This window comes from Ascidia mentula, chromosome 5, assembly GCF_947561715.1.
Source record: "Ascidia mentula chromosome 5, kaAscMent1.1, whole genome shotgun sequence".
In the NCBI taxonomy this organism is placed as follows: domain Eukaryota; kingdom Metazoa; phylum Chordata; class Ascidiacea; order Phlebobranchia; family Ascidiidae; genus Ascidia; species Ascidia mentula.
Window position 1 is genome coordinate 7,259,092 of NC_138570.1, and position 16,179 is coordinate 7,275,270.

The 16,179-nt window shown below is 41.4% G+C and overlaps 3 protein-coding genes across 6 annotated transcripts; 1 reads left to right on the top strand and 2 right to left on the bottom strand.

Annotated features, from left to right (window-relative positions):
• Window positions 1-2: 2 nt before the first annotated feature.
• On the top strand, window positions 3-1,594 carry LOC145902411 (nuclear receptor 2C2-associated protein-like). 2 transcript variants are annotated; one of them, XM_082990361.1, is made up of 3 exons: window positions 3-235; window positions 302-391; window positions 464-668. In XM_082990361.1, exons 1-3 carry the CDS (start codon window positions 28-30, stop codon window positions 526-528), a joined length of 363 nt encoding a protein of 120 aa, XP_082846487.1. In that variant the 5' UTR covers window positions 3-27; the 3' UTR covers window positions 529-668. The 2 variants fall into 2 exon arrangements, with proteins under 2 accessions (XP_082846487.1, XP_082846486.1); XM_082990360.1 differs by lacking the exon at window positions 3-235 and adding an exon at window positions 717-1,594 and having other exon boundaries at window positions 464-665.
• Window positions 1,325-6,061, bottom strand: LOC145902804 (uncharacterized). Its single transcript, XM_082990903.1, has 10 exons — window positions 5,365-6,061; window positions 4,040-4,120; window positions 3,680-3,834; window positions 3,425-3,541; window positions 3,207-3,295; window positions 2,980-3,136; window positions 2,790-2,910; window positions 2,558-2,706; window positions 2,277-2,433; window positions 1,325-1,435 (listed from the first exon to the last, which is right to left on the bottom strand). The coding sequence occupies exons 1-10, from the start codon at window positions 6,059-6,061 to the stop codon at window positions 1,404-1,406; spliced, it is 1,755 nt and encodes a 584-aa protein (XP_082847029.1). The 3' UTR covers window positions 1,325-1,403.
• An 820-nt stretch (window positions 6,062-6,881) lies between these two features.
• On the bottom strand, window positions 6,882-13,928 carry LOC145902670 (uncharacterized). Of its 3 annotated transcripts, XM_082990736.1 has the most exons (11): window positions 13,240-13,928; window positions 11,623-11,685; window positions 11,352-11,423; window positions 10,816-10,994; window positions 9,904-10,014; window positions 9,524-9,615; window positions 9,223-9,379; window positions 9,030-9,150; window positions 8,452-8,600; window positions 7,762-7,918; window positions 6,882-7,137 (listed from the first exon to the last, which is right to left on the bottom strand). In XM_082990736.1, the coding sequence occupies exons 1-11, from the start codon at window positions 13,868-13,870 to the stop codon at window positions 7,106-7,108; spliced, it is 1,764 nt and encodes a 587-aa protein (XP_082846862.1). In that variant the 5' UTR covers window positions 13,871-13,928; the 3' UTR covers window positions 6,882-7,105. The 3 variants fall into 3 exon arrangements, with proteins under 3 accessions (XP_082846862.1, XP_082846863.1, XP_082846864.1); XM_082990737.1 differs by lacking the exon at window positions 11,623-11,685; XM_082990738.1 differs by lacking the exon at window positions 9,904-10,014.
• Window positions 13,929-16,179: the final 2,251 nt, after the last annotated feature.

Here is a 16,179-nt window from a genome sequence, read left to right on the forward strand (position 1 = left end):
GTAATGTGATAATGATGTGGAATTGAAATGCTTTATGCGCTTATTTTGTTGTTCATAACTTCTGTTTTTTGGGGAGTAACAAATCCGTTTCTGAAACGTGGTGGATCAGGAATTGAAAAGGAGAACGGCATTGTTGCTAAACTGTGGTTTATTGTATGTAACTGGAAGTGTGTAGCCCCACTTATATTTAATCAACTCGGATCTGTATTTTACTTCTTAGCCCTCTCAGTGGCTGGTATGTATGGTTACATATTTGTTCTGTATTAACTGTAATGTTATGTAATAAAAGTATGTCTTATAGATCTATCTGTTGCTGTTCCTGTTGCAAATTCATTGACACTCACCCTAACAACTGCCACTGGATACTGGCTGGGTGAAAGGTTTCAGAAGGGTAAGGTTTTAAGTGTTAGTGATCTGAAAATTATGTTCTTTAAATTGCTAATGTTCCGTGCATTTTGCTTAGGTCAACTTTTTGGTTGTGGACTGATTCTTATTGGAGTTGTTCTTTGTGTGCTTTCCAAATCCTAGACCCAAACCCCGCCATGTCTCTAATAAAAGAGTCCAGCTCTATTCAGGTCAGTTCGGTGCTTAACCGTGACACAAAGCAGTATGGGAAAAAGTTCTTGTTTGATGGAAATCCGGACACATGCTGGAACTCAGATCAGGTATCACCTTGCAATGTTAAATTTCGAATTTACAACTGAATTTCTGCCTAGGGAAAGAAACAGTGGATTAAGGTCATGTTTGATGACCCACTGACATTAAAGGAAGTTTCAAAACTTGATCTACAACTTCAGTTTCAAGGTGGTTTCAGCTGTAAGCATTGTGAAATTGCTGTTTCAGATGAAAATGGAACAGTGGTGGCAACCTCAAACTGTTATCCAGAAGATGTGAATTCAGTTCAAAAGTTTACCATCAGTTTTGCACTGCCTGACCATACTGAGCAAACTTGTGTCAATATTTCAGAACTTAAACTCACATTCAATGAATTGACTGACTTTTTTGGGCGTGTAACTCTTTATTTGGTTGATGTACTAAGAGCCGCTGCATAAATTTGAATCATTGTGGCATAGGCTTTTTTTTATTATATTTTATCTGTCGTTAGCAAATGACATAAAACTGATGTCAAACTCTTGATGAAACTGTTTTTTTACCTTGGGTCTTAATTATCATATTAGATGTATTTTGTTTGATATTACTTTTTCAGTAATTCCCACCTTTTGGGGTCAAAACACTTCCGTTGAAATTATCAAAGATTGATTTTATTGGCATACTTCATAAATATAAATAAATGCATGGAGGCAAATCACAGTTTAGGCAAAAGGGATTATAAAAACGAAATAAAACAAATGAAAAAATTGCAAAAATGTATTGGCTGCCTTCACGTTCTTTCTGTGTGGATGTCATGTCGCCGAAATTTTCGCTTCCGTCTCACCTGCGTTGCACATCATTGCATTACAAACAAATCAGATAAGAAAGTTATTAAACTGACACCACATAAACAGATCGGAGTTTCGCAAACAGACGGCGATATTTTGTGTCTATAGAAGCAGGTACGATTCACCGAAAATGTATTTTTTTGCCAAAGCTATACAAAGAGATGCTAAAATGATGATATTACATGATGCTTATGTGCCTTTACCCAAATAAACATTGTGTTTAAGCAGTCGCTTCAAGATGTACTAACAGCTTGATATAATCAAAACAGGTTTGGTTGAACACATTTGATTAGCGACCACCAACAGTGGTAATATCGTCCACTTATTGTGCAACGGGTACAGCGCAAAGAGGTATTTAAAGCACCCTGTCCTTAGGTAATCACAAAAGCTTACGAAATTACCCAAACTGCAAAGCTTGCGTAGTTAAGGTATTGATTGCTACTTGAGAGGAAGCCCAAAAGATTGCTTAAACTTTAAAAACACCTTGTATAAAGATCTCGCGTGGGCCCATCCGGTTTTTGTAACAAACCACCACCTTGCCCAGATACTAATTTTCGTCTTAACGCCAAGAACAAAACGCCACGCTCCGCGTCAATCCGGTCAAATATGTTCAGCCACTCATCGGTTCGCCTTAAATCCCACAGCGTGAATTTTGATACGCTTGTGCTGCGGCTGGCAAGTCATGTAATCGCAATTAGCGGATTTGCGCCCGAGCAAATTGTTCTGGGCGTTGTTTGCGCGGTCCTCGATGGAACTTAATGATCGGTTCGAATTCTCGGGTGTGCGATGTACCCATTTTTGGTTCTCAAAAAACAAGCTAAGGTGGCTCCCATTTACCTATATGTTTCCAAATCCAATCCGTGAAGAAGCTGATGCGGGCGTACACACCTGGCTTCTTCGGTTCGCCGCATGAGTCTCCCCAACTCACGCTGCCCGCGAGCATCCACGCCCCTCGCTCTCGCCAATAGCAAGACAGAGGGCCTCCCGAATCGCCCTATAGCAAAAAAATATATTTTTTAGTATGTCATGTAACTTTTTTAGAAACAACCACCCAGTGGTTTAACAATTATCTCCTTACAATAACAACTTATGGTCACGCGCTGTTACTTGTGCATTACCTCGCAAGCGTCTTGTATTCCTTGTTCCTTTCCCGCGCACAGCATCCGATTCGTCACCTTCCCGTTTAACCAATCGCTGCTGTTGCACGTCGAGTCGGCGATTATGTCGACTTGGGCGTATTGAAGCATGTCCGGAGGCGGCAAAATTCCTGGAATTTTTTTAAATTTATCACCAAAAATTGTCGATTTATCATCAAAGCAAAGAGAACACAGAACAGACAAAAAATGTTACCATAGCCATCCATTTGCCCCCATCCGCTGACGAAACAGTGCATCCCAGCGGCAAATGCAAAGTCCTGCGGAGGAACGCAGATCGGTTTGATTTCTTCGTTGTAGATGAATGGTTTGTCGAGCTGAATTGGTAAAAAGCGTGAATGAGAGAAAAGCAGAAAAAAACTTTACATCACCGAACAAATCTTTACCCGCATCAAACTGACGTCGTAATCGAGTGTGCCATCGTCGTGAAATTTATCGTGTTGAATTATTGCGACGACGCTTCGATTTTGGGCGGGGAATTCTCGCCTTTTTGAGCGCACTGAGGCACCCGCATACACCGTCCACTTCGTGACGTCAAGATGTCTAAAGAGTGAGGATCGAGTCAATAAACACGCCGAAAGAGTACGAATTTGTAAACATGTTTGTAACTCACGGTTGAGTGCAGTGGGCAGCGGTGAGTATCCAGTTGTTCATGATAATTGAACCTCCGCACTTCATTTGACCAGACAGCCAAAGACTAACCTGTTTAAACCGAAGTAACACGTTGTCAACGGAAGGGCTAACCATTTAAGAAGCGTATACTTTAAGAGGACAATTTTTACAATACTCAGACTGGGAAAATTATTGTCGAAAATTATTTGAAATACCAACCTGCCATCTTATGATGCCAGCCGACCCTCCAACAATACGAGACTTTGCTTTGTTTGTCGCTTGGCGTCCACCTAATGGGACTTTGACTGGAAAGGCCTTTGCTGTTCCTCTGGAGCCCTTAGTAATTAAAACAATTTTCCGTTAGCGTAATGTATTAAATAGACACTCATGCATAAATGACAAAAGTGCTTTGCTTCCCCAGTTTTCAATTTAGTGCAAGGATTTAGTGTTGACAATTTAGTTTAAATTTTCAACCTGGCGTGGTGCTTGGTTGGGTTCATGATGTTGCATAATTCCTTTCAACTGAATATTATTGTCGCTTGGCGCAGAATTCGGGGTGGGGGTTTTTGAAGCGGTGTTGACGGACGTGGAAGGGGCGTATTTTAACGGTAATACTCCGCAGAAAACAGCTGAAAAAATACGACTTGAAATATCTTTTTTGTGTGAAGAAAATATTCGGAAACACTGAAAGGGTAAAAATCAACCATAATAATTTTTGCGAATGATTCTCAATTTACTGCAAATTCCGATTTATTTTTTTCCGTTTAGCTGGGACGGTTAATTGTATACCATAGTACGGTAAAAATGAGAATTTCATTTGAAAAATTCACGTACTTTGATTTTGAAGTCTTTCTGTCATGTGTACTTGTTGTTTCACTGGCTCACGTGGCTGCTGAGAATCCGCTGTGTGTAATTCTGTCGAAGAAACAACAGCTTTTGTTGATTACTGGCTTTATGACAACGCCTCAAAACCACATACACAAAATCTAAAGCAATTAACTTGCCGAATCACTTCAAGGAGCAAACCGTCCTTTGTCCGCGCGACCGCGCAAGATTGTAAGTGTCGCGTAAACAACATTACTCCGTATCAAAGCCATTATGGCCTAATAGGTGGGTAAGATTTTGAACAGCTTGGGTCGTCAGAATTGTCAATCTGCATTACCATAATAACCCAGCTTCCGTATGGCCAAAAAGGGTACGTTTGCTGATGCTATTTTCGTGTATATGAGGCCGGAGGGCAAGTAACGCTTCGTAATTATGTGGTTAAGACAGATAATTTAATTTCCAGAACAAGAATGTGATTCACCCAAAGTATACGCGACCTTTAAAATGTTGATTGAGCGCAAGTGCGTCTGTTTGTGTAAAACTATCTTCGTATTCCAGGTGTGGAAAAGCCCCGAGTTACGACGGTAAACAAAATTGCTCATAATCCGTAAACCGTGTCATTATAATGTTACACCCAATACAATTATGGCGACAGCACATTCTTGTAAACAGTAACATTAGACTTTAAACAAATTTCATATTGGCTGAACATGTTTAGGTTCACAAAGCCAGAATGTGTACAAAAAGTCTTAAAATAGATGTGGCGCGATTGGTTCTCGCCAGAACATCTTTGGCGTGGCAAACAAGATCTTCAATTCGCATCGCACTTGACACAACACAAAGCCCCGTCGCAACCGAACGGATAAGTCCCATTTAAAAATTCTCATGTGTCGAACAGCGTAGTGCCTCGGGTGCAAATCAAAGCTTTACATAAGTGGCGTAATTGCCGGGCCCGTTGCGATTGCATGTTTTGTAGCCAACAATCTGCCGCCCATAGATTGCGATTTTCGTCTTCAGGCATGCTCAGGAGTGGGTGTAACGCTCGAGTTAACAGACCGCAAGGACAACATATCACGTTCAAACATGGGAAAATATGCTTTCGAGGAAAATGTGTCTGTCGCAACGAATCCGTTAATATTACCATATGATGTCTCGGAGCAAAAAAATGTTAATAAATCGTTTAAAAACTCGGTCTAAAGTCAATGTTCAAAACGTGTAAACACGTTTCATCTGCTATAAGAGTTTGGACATATTTCCAATCCATCTGCGGTTGGGCTCAAGCGTCATCAAATAACAATAAGTCCAAAAACTTACACCGGATATTGTAGACTTACTTAAATAAATAAGGGCGGATGTCGTGGAAAGAGCCAAGATGGCGAAGACAACGAGGACGGCGGAGAAGATCTTCGTCTTGGTAGTACATGAGGAGTCTCTGACTTCATAATCTTCTTCCTCCAAATCACATTCCGCATCGTTTGGGATTTGGCGCGGAAACACGCGGACCACGGGCTCGCCAACACAACGTTCGTCCACAGTGCGGATTTCGTCCCAGTTACCAGCACTTGTGTGAACTCCACATTGCTCTAAATCCATCTCTCTGCTTAATACCGCCCCCCTCGTTACAGAACCGGGTAAACTTGTGGTTCTATGTGGCGCAACGCGTTCGTATTTCAACACGTCATTGTGGGAAATACACAACCCCTTTTCTGTGCTATTCCGACTTTGTGCATTCGTACTTGCAGTACATACGGTCCCGCCGTTCCTTATCCCCTCCACGTTATTCGTATGTTCGGTGCAGATTCCAGCGCTGTTGTCCGATTCTTGGGTCAAGGACGATGACCTGCTAGAATTTCGTGGCCCAACATTAACACTGTGCAGGGTGGCGGCGGTGATCACAAGTTCGTTGCTTGGTTCATTTACAGGAACTCGAACCGGCCTGTTTTCATGAGGCAAAGCAGCGACATTTTTCCTCCGACTGTCCGTATTGTCGCTTGCATGCGAACGTCTGCTGTGGCTACCAGTATCTTTCATTACAACCTCCACTGAGTTAAACTTAAAGACTACAAATTCTTACTGGAAATGTTCTGCAATGCCTGGAGACAAAAGCAACTTAATTCTCATTTCGAAACCGCAATTTAATTGACAGACAGTAAAACGTCTGTAGTCCGCACTCGTCGACTCTCGACCGCACAATGCCGTCTGGCTTCGTTCGGCAACCGGTTGTGGACGCGATTCGAAAGAACAGCCGAAGGATGAGAGTCACGGCCCAAGCATGGTCTAATTACGGGTTGCTTTGATAAGCTCGACTCCACCAGAAAAACACAGCGCTTTTTCGTGGCGCGGTGAATCGACTGGACAAAATCCGGTCGGCGATTTATAATGCCCAGTTGCTCTGGATTTACACCTTCAATTTGCAAAACATACACTAGTCGATGTCTATACTATAAAATATGTCGGCGGATTTACAACACACGAAACTTTATCGTCTATGGATGCTACTGTGATTTGAGGATTTTTAAGTCGTTTTGTTTGGCTGCATGGTTTGATAGTAATTCTCGATGACGCATTTTTGCACACGTATTCCAACCGCATATGATATGCTTCTTTCCTGAACTAAAGAGAAAAATGGTTCTCTGTACCTCGTGTCATCAACATGTATTCCCAGTTGGAAACTGCCTTTGGTTTTGTGTAGGTTGCTAACTTTAAAAATCTGGAAACTTGCTGGTAACAGCCTGGGCAAATCGAAAACAGAACAGAAAACTTTCACTCATAGAAAAGCTTATATTGTTTCGCATTTGCTTGTATATGTTTGTTAAGCTACAAAACTGCGTTTGATCACATAGAACGCAAAAGAAGACGAAAAAAATGAAAGACCGAAAATATTCGTGAAGCAAAATGGGCAGAAGTTCAATGGAAGGATGAAAACTCAAATCACAGTCATCTGGAACAAATAGGAGGAAATTCTTCCCAGACAAAGGCCAATGGGAAAATTTTGTTTAGGCGGGCATGCAACTTTGCCCTACGGCAACATCTTCTGATAAGATACAGATGATGATCAAGTTTAACGCACTTTGTTTATGTTTGTGGAATCCAACCTTCTGCTTTGCCTGACAAAAAAAAAATGTGCTATAGGTAACTTGTGAGCAATAATAACAAATTTAAAGAACCTACGGAATAAAAATATGATTGACGTAAATTTGTTTGCGCTGTTTAAGTGCTTTGCACACGAACGCATTCATCAGATAAAATAAATTTAGAATTTAACTATATGCCAGCTGAGTATCAGGATCTTGCAAAACGAACGATTCCAGCAACATCGATTTATGACATTCAAGGTTATGGTTTATACATAATTGACCGAACATTTACATTGAAGCGCGTTTTTTAGAGTGATTTGGAAAGTACGACCGTATGCGGACGGATGTGGTAGAAAGGAAGGACTGCACCCGCACTTTTTTATTGAAAATTCCGGACTGCCTAAAAACTTCAACAGCGGCCCTTATGTGAACCGTAATCCAACCGTGCGCGAACGCAAGGCCATCACGTCGACCATAATCAATTACACCTCGCCCCACGCTAGGCAACCACCAATTAAACGGTTGTTGCTCGATCATGACCTGGTAAGTAGGGGCTGACAAAAGATCGCACTTCACAAGGTGTTATTTACCATGCGGCACTTGCATATTAACTCAATGTAAGCTTCGGCATAGGAATGTTGTGTATCATCTTACCAATGTTCCTCCAGATCCAGTCGGTAAAAAAACTCATACGCGCGTACACCCCTGGAAGCTGGGGTAACCCGCAGTCAATGCCCCAGCTGACGCTGCCAGCAAGCATCCAAACTCCCTTCTCTGCCATGTAACAGGACAAAGGTCCTCCAGAATCTCCCTGTAACGAAATCAAATATTAATTTCTAATAACCAGCAGTGTGTATATTGACGTAATAAAAATAGTAATACTGTAATTAAAAGAATATGTTCTAATTACCAGTAAGGAACCATGATAAAGATAGGTATCTACTATAGCACAGATATGCCATTTGCTGTCTAAACAACCAAAAACAAGAATGCTGCGACGACGCAGTGTGAAACATGAAGTCAAAACTTCTGTATTTTCTGAAACATTGCTCTTGATAATTTTCAGTGATAAGAAAATTGTAACCTTGACTACTATGTTTGAAATGACATTGATTAAAACCACTTAATGCAGGGGCTGTCGTCGACTTTGCACGTTTTTCGGTGTGATGTGGTTAGTTCACCGCCTTCGTGATTCTGATTTTGCCTGATCCCATACGTGATTTCGGTTAATCCCATACTGACACCAAGCGGTAAACGTACTAGATTTAACAATCCGTTTGGTGGTGCTCGCATGCTACTATTCAGACAAGTAACGGCGCAATGCACGATTTGTGGACAGTTTACCTGACAGGCGTCCCTCATCCCCTGCTCTTTTCCTGCGCAAAGCATTCGGCTAGTAATCAGTCCATCCAACCAGTCACTGCTGTTACAAGTCGCATCGGCAATGATGTCAATCTGGGCGTGCTGGAGCACATCGGGATGCGAAGAAAGGCCTGGAACAGGACAGATATTTAAAACCACGTTTCCCAACAAGTTCTTCTAAGTCGCACATCAAAGCTAAAACGGCAGCAACGTTGGTATGCCAACCCATTGCTGGTTATAATTTCATAACTGTAGTCAGATAATTTGCGTCAGTTCACGAGGTACAACCCGGAACAACCACAAATAGAATTTCGTTTTGGTGATAAAACGGGCAGATCGTGGGCGCGATTTACTGAGTCATTTTACCCCTTCACCCGCGAAAGTGATGCTGAGGTTTTTCACGGAACAAAGTTTTCGCGAAGGAAACCAGGGCCTAGCAAGTTGCTAAATTTAAAAAAAAAAATTTCCTTTTGCTAAATTTTCAAAAGGAACCAGAAAACATACCACAAATTATCCCTGGTAAAAAAAATTCTCAATGGGTTATACGACCTTTGACCTACCCAATCCATCTACAGCTCCCCAGCCACTGACGAAGCAACTCATTCCAACGGGGAACCGATAACCTTGAGGGGGAACGCAGATTGGCTGAATTTCCTTCGTGAAGGTCAAAGACGAGTCAAGCTGTTTAAAAAAGATTTACTCAAAGTTAAACCCAACATATTGTTACGTTGCAAGATCGGAAGCGACTCAAACCTTCATGAGGCTCACATCGTAATCGTACGACATATCGTCGGGATAAAGTTCGTGTTGGATGATTTGCACGACTTTCCGTTTCACGGCAGGCGGCTCGTTTCGCTGGGATAGCGCAGAAGTGCCCGCGAAAACCGTCCACAAAGTTGCTTTGGGGTTTCTGAATGAGTAAAACAAAATTTTGCAACTCGGTGTTGAAAACAAACACTTTTGAATAAAACCCAAGCGGGGTGTACGCACGCATACCACAATGTAACGAACAAAATAGTGAATATTAGATGAGGGCACACTGGGTCAAACTTACGCATGGGTGCAGTGCGCAGCTGTTAAAATCCAGTTGTTGAGGATTATAGAAGCTCCGCAAGTTACTCCTTTTCCCTGCACCCACAGACTGACCTAGCAGCAAGGAAAGAACCTTTTAGTGTGTGGTCAAATGTAACTGAGTGCACTACGACACGAAGAACAGAAGGCACATTTATAGCATAGCGTATACCATTCAGTAAAAGTGTAAACGCATTCGCAGACCGCTTGGTAGAAATTATAACGTTTTATAAACTTAAAATTTTCATTTACAACTAATGGTTAGAACATGCAAAACAATAAGGTACAATAGCAAAATAATTTTAAAAAATTAAGAAGCTTTGCAAGTGTGGACCTCAGCCGAGAATTATAATCGAATTTTACCTGCCATGGAACAACGGCGTCAGTTCCTCCCACCACCCTCGGTTGGGCCCTGTTAGCGTCTGTGATGCCAGAATCGTTATACACGCTAGTACCGTCAGGGTAGTTTTGTCTCTGTGTGCATAAACACATACCCAGGTGGTTGTCATATCGAGCCATTGGGTCTATTGCTTTGCGTATCCGACTATGTCATAAACTTAACAAGTTGGGCGTTACCAGCTGGTTACACGTTTCCAAAATGCTAACCGTTTTTTGTTATTGAATATATGTTATTCGTGGAGACGTTATTGAATAAATACCTGCCTTACAACTCATTTACAACAATAACTGTAGTTACAGATTCAAACATGGCGAGTATGACGAGTTTTTCGTTGCCACAAATGGAGATAAAAAGATAAATGCACGATATAATGTTTCTTGGATGATTTATTTTTGATGACTCATTACCGGTCATGCGTTTTGGTGAAAATTAAATTCCATTGCTCTTGCCAACAAAAGGTTTTGGCCTCGTATGATGATGGTATGCGAAAAATGCACTTTATACTGGCTGTATGGCTGTATGCGGATACGTACAGCCTTGCTGACAGGCAATCACTCAACGCTAAATTTACTTTCTGCGCGTTTCCATTAATAAAAGGATATGTGTGACAGGAAGTGGTAAGTTTCATAACCTGCCACAAACGGAAGTGTACACACAGGGTTACCAGAATTCCGAAGAATTTAATGAAAGTATGACTGAACACAAGGACAACTTATAACAACGAGCGGCCAAGACAAACATAAATTAATCTGGAACAGCAGAACATAGGACTAAATACTACCAGGCAAACAAAGACTAAAATAACCAACCAAAATTTGTTTGATTCGTGAAATAAAGCATTCCTATGCAACCGAAAATTAATATTTTATTCTTACCTGCCAAGGGTATTGGCGTATGTTTGCTGGTTCGGAACCGACTATCCGGCTTGTGATTCGAATCCTGGAGTCGTTCACGGGCAACGTTGGGTTAGTGGAGAACGTGTTCGTGACGTGGGAACGAACGTTTACCGAACTTTTCGGTAGATATTGAGTCGGAAAAACTCCACAGTACAACGCTGGAATTTTAGAAAACATACATGTAGTAAATATATGACAAAATGGGTATTTATAATTGTTCAAGGATCGGCTAAGTTCAGCTATGGTGGCGATGCAACATTGATTGCACAATATTTCTTTGTTCTTTGGCGGACCACAAATACACAAAAGGGGCAAACACTCTGTAGCGGTTTGTAAGAAAATTTTGTCCAACATGCGGAAATATTATCACGGTTAAAGCAAACTGGTGTCAAAAATCATCAATTTAAATTTGTAAAACGGATCTCTTTAAAGCACCAGTTTTTCGCACAACATCGTCTGTCGCTATTACGAATAAGATGTACATTTACTCCAACGGAGAATAAAAAATCGCTTACTTTGATTGAGGCGTATATCAGTTTTAGGCACTGTTACTGTTACTGTCGATGTCGCTGTAGCGTGTGTAACACCTGCGATACAAAATCAGCAATATAGTGTTAAATGCTGTACGTATTGCTGAATTAATTCGCCCAAATATTCAAAGTTGCACAAACATGGGCGAATTTCGGACTTAATCCAGATTCATTTGCATAAAGCGAGCGGTTGTAATTTTTGTTGCATGCAAACCAAAGGGCACAACGGAAATTCCAAAGTCGAAAAATCACTTACTGACAGCAGTGACAATTTCGATTGTCGGAGGAGGATCATTGCCAGACTGATTTCCGAACACAACTGAACAAAATTACGGAACAAAAGTAAAGTAAAACAGAAGCGTAAGTTAGCATAACAAAAATATTCAAATCCCAACATGCAAATAATCACAGACACGATCGTATGCCGCCAACTGATTTTGTTTCAAGATTTTTGCCGATAATTTTAAGTTTGGCTAATTTTACTCCTGATAATGTGGGATTATGGTTTCTTGCAAGAAATAACGTGCCTCATGTTTTGTTCTCGGTTGTTCTCGGCGCAGACGCCTGCGGGTCAGATTGTAACGTAACGACCCCCGATAACAACACAAATTTAATGCCCACGCCATTTTTATCGTAATTTATTGTACAAACTAAAATCTTGCTCATCAGGATTTCCCCCGCAAAGTTTGCATATTTAACTTCGTGTTCTTCACCGTATGTTTGTGGCCAAATATTAGACATAAACCGGGCAATAAAACTCCCCCAGCCTCTTACAGCGAAGGTTGTACTGCGGTCGTCGGGAAATCTATTGTCAAGGCGATGTTCTTCGTTGCGGTTGGAAACAGGCTAGGATGATTCACGGCTTTTACTTTATGGACATGATTGTTTACGTCAGAAGCGTGAATCTGTGCCACGCTTTCTATAAAACCGGTGAGTCGGGCTGTTAACACTTACATGACCTCGGTTAATGCTGGTGTATGAACGCGTGTGCGCCCGACAAATGGAACTTTTTTGGGCACAAAACGCGCGTCATTGATGTCACGGCATGCTGTGTGTGAGTGTGTCGAGCGCCTCGGGTGAGCAGGCACATTTCTCATTTAGCTTAATTACACGCTGCAGTGCGATTACGCGGGTTTGGCCGAGGCCTTTAATGCCGTTGTGTTTCTGTCGCCCCTTGGTTTTTTTTTTAGAGGATCGTGAGCATTTTCTCGTGTCGGTATTCCTCCATATCCATTGTCTGGTTACGAGGATAAACGTGACTTTGCAACCGTGGTCGGGCGATCACTTGCTTCCGTCGTTAACGGTGATGCGAAAACCCCGCGTGAAATCCCCGGGCAAGGCAAACACTTACAGTTTTTTTTGCATTCCTGCATTACGTAGGCACTTTCAAATGTGATGTTTTTAACCCTTCACGTTTGAGGTTTTTATTATAACCGAATGTAAAATGAGGTATATGTGAATAAATAGCACGCGTTGATGAAACCATAAACGTTGAATTATCATGGCAATTTAATCTTTGGCTCTGCACCATGTTAAAACTTTTTAAATACCCAATACATTTTATAAGGTGCGTTGATACAAATATAAATATGGGTGGTTTAGAAATGTACAGAGACGTGCAAATTTATGTAAAAGTTCATAAGTATCTGTTTCACGACATCGTGACTGGGTTACGACCAGAAATACCCTAACAAAGATCCCCACTTCTTAACATATCACCTACTTCAATTCCCAGTAAACAACAAGTTCCAAAACCGTTAGTGTTGCTCACATGAAATCTGTTTAAAATCAAAGAAACGGAAAACAAATTTCGGCGCAATTGGTTTGTCATGCCACGTGCGATTAACAACATCAGCAGAGTATTTCAACTTACCAAAATAAACGAGGGCGGAGATGGTGGAAATCGTAATAATTGTCAGTAGTACCACTATGGCAGTTAGAACCTTAGTTCGCCTACTAAGCTTTTCCTCATCCTCGACATCAACCGCCATTTCACAATCCACGGCATAAGTGTAAGTCCCTTGGGTTGTGTGAGTATTTTGACAAGTCGGGGGATAAACTTTCTCGTGGTGCGTGTTGCAGTTCGAACTTTCGTTTTGAAACTTTTCAGGTAAACTGGTCGATCGGTGGGCCATTGTCACATGTGCTTGGCATCGTTTTTCCAACAGCGACAAAGAAACTGAGCTTCCTTTGGCATTCTGATTGCTACGTAATCCACTAGAAGAAGGCTGTCCAACAGAACTTCTATCGTTTAACTTTTGATGACAATAACAGCACCGCGAATAGGAAGTTACGTTGGCAGGTTTGTCTAACTTGCAATCATTATCACAAGCAGTTCCGTTCTCATATCCAAACTCTTCCGTCGTTGCAACCTCAGAGTTATATGCCTCGGATGAAGGCACCACATCTGGCAGATATTTCAGTGTTACTTCTTCACGGTGAGGTGGGGGAGGTTGTTCCAATTCCACACTGTCGTGGGCGCCTTCGTGTATAGCACATATCATTTTAACCTAATGGTCTACACTCCACACAATGTCGGCATGCTCGATTTACTGTGGAAACTGTCATCAAAGCTTTAGAACCGATACTCTGTGCTATCAGCTAACTGTATTTTTCGTAAAATACCACAGAACACAACCAAATGTCGACAGCAGATGGGAAATGACGCAGCGATGATGCGACATTATTGCGTGTGCCACTGCAGTGCGCTGTTAGTCATAGTATACATAAACGACGACAAAGCTAATTACAACTTGTTTGTTATCAGTACGCTTTGTCCAGCACCTTTACAACAACTATGTAACAAAGGTTTACAAGAACAATCTCTACACCACTAAATGGCTTGTGCGGCAAACTTTGTCACAATACCTTAGCAAGGCAAATGTCAGATCTGCTACTAATTACAATTCCTGACTGAGAATTAGAGCCCGGCGCCTGTCACGTTTGAAAATTACCCAGAACTTTAAGATAACGTTGACTCTATTTTGGTGTCACCTACGCAGGAGAATGCTTTGTGGCCTTCACTGTCACTCAACTTTTTACACTGTTTAGTAAATCACCGAACATAATCATCCTTCTTGTCATAGCCTCTGTAGTTGACTTTGTGGGCGGTATAAGGTACTGGTAACTAGCCTGTTGCGCTTTCGCGGTGCCAACAACAACTCTGTCTTAAACTGTTGGAATGCCTGTAGTGCGAAAGACGTAGATAGTAGTTGCGTCATTGCCCTGAAAAACTGCGGCGATTTGCGTCAAAACGTGCCAGAACTGGCCTGTAATTTCCAGTCACTAAAAATAAACTGCAAGAGTGACGTCGCCAGTAGTCAAGGTTCAACAATCAACAGGTTTGTCATAATTTTTTAACTTCAGCGGTACGTTCTTTATCATGCTTTAACTTCAACACTCTACCGTTTGAGCAAAATACAGACGTGCAGGTAAAGCGTTGTTACTGGTTGAAGTGCATGTCTCCATATAATTCTCACTGCCTCGGGCCTTACAACGATGTGACAAGAATGGAATTCACCACAACAGTATACTACAGCAGCAAACGTTCACCAACACATATCTGACTGTACTTTTTGACAGTTGCTTTCTGTTGCTACGTGGCACTATCTTACTCCGTATGTCCCTAAAAAAAGGTAATATTTACGTGCAGCTGTTTCATTACAGAAGTATTGGTATTTTTTCAAATGTTAATCAAAAGCTGCAATATAAACATTTTGTTGTGCTTTTTATTAAACCCGCGTCTTTTTTGTTTGTGTTTGTTTTGGGATTGTAACATAACAAAGACGCTGCGGGACTGTTGCTTATGACTCGAGCGAACATGAAAACACTTCTAGTCGAAATTGAACCTGTAATTAATTCACTGCAGCCGGAGCAAGTCAAAACATTCATATCTTGGTGCGGTTATAAGATTCGCCTTTCGTTGGTTGTAGATAAGTTTAGAAATCTCCCTACTTGCAAAATGCACGCTGACAAACATGCTGGCTATACAAGTTTAATACAAAACAACATACAAGTTTTAATCTAACAGTGGCAGATAAAAATGTAAAATGTTTAAGTTGCCAGCAATGGGGGTCGGTAACTTATGTTGCTGTTGGCCATCGATTTTGTCATAATTTTTACTGCACTGCGTGCCTTGAGCATCAAATTTAAACCTATAGTGCAGAGAAGGCCGTTGGGGTTGTTTGTGCATTGCTAGTTTTGGCTTTTTGCCAAGTCCAAGCATGTGGTTTACGGCCGAAATTTAGAAGAAATTTTATTTAGTGGATTTAGAAAAAAATGCCGCAGGGCGTATCAGTGTGTCAATTCTTTTAACTGAACATGTCGAAATCGTTCAAAATGCCTGATTTTGCGTATTGTTGTGCTTTTTAGCGACATCTACCGGTGTTGCCAACGGGTAATATCATGGGTCTGTAGCCTACAAGTTCTAATTCTCAGTATATACATTCTGGACCATGTGAATGCAAGTATAAAAGAATGTCAGCCATTATCATATTTACAACAGGTAAAAATCAAAACCGAAAGCATTAGTGCACTTATATTTACAACCGAAAACCGCCAATGCACTCGCCACAAAACGCGCAACATTTATATGATGTACATCGGAGCATTGGGTGTTCCAGGGTCATCTTGTCTCACATCCCGCAAAAACATTCTGAAGAAGGCATCAAGCTGTGATTGGAGGTCGTCGTCTGGATGCTTTTGATAGAATGTGGGTTCGTTGGGTGCGTAACTGTCGATAACCTTCTCTTCGTTAATCATACTGCTCCGCTTGCCTACAAAGGACAAGAAAGGTTTCTTGTCAGTTCAAAAC

What these genes read in the sequence shown, in the direction of transcription:
- LOC145902411 (XM_082990360.1), top strand. Translation starts at nt 543, where the DNA reads ATGTCTCTAATAAAAGAGTCCAGCTCTATTCAGGTCAGTTCGGTGCTT. An exon ending in CATGCTGGAACTCAGATCAG is followed by an intron (nt 666 to 716) that starts GTATCACCTTGC and finishes ATTTCTGCCTAG; the next exon opens with GGAAAGAAACAGTGGATTAA.
- LOC145902804 (XM_082990903.1), bottom strand. Translation starts at nt 6,061, where the DNA reads ATGAAAGATACTGGTAGCCACAGCAGACGTTCGCATGCAAGCGACAAT. An exon ending in AGAAAGACTTCAAAATCAAA is followed by an intron (nt 3,835 to 4,039) that starts GTACGTGAATTT and finishes GTATTTTTTCAG; the next exon opens with CTGTTTTCTGCGGAGTATTA. An exon ending in GAATACAAGACGCTTGCGAG is followed by an intron (nt 2,434 to 2,557) that starts GTAATGCACAAG and finishes TTTTTGCTATAG; the next exon opens with GGCGATTCGGGAGGCCCTCT.
- LOC145902670 (XM_082990736.1), bottom strand. Translation starts at nt 13,870, where the DNA reads ATGATATGTGCTATACACGAAGGCGCCCACGACAGTGTGGAATTGGAA. An exon ending in CTCCGCCCTCGTTTATTTTG is followed by an intron (nt 11,686 to 13,239) that starts GTAAGTTGAAAT and finishes AATTTTGTTCAG; the next exon opens with TTGTGTTCGGAAATCAGTCT. An exon ending in TGATATACGCCTCAATCAAA is followed by an intron (nt 10,995 to 11,351) that starts GTAAGCGATTTT and finishes CTAAAATTCCAG; the next exon opens with CGTTGTACTGTGGAGTTTTT.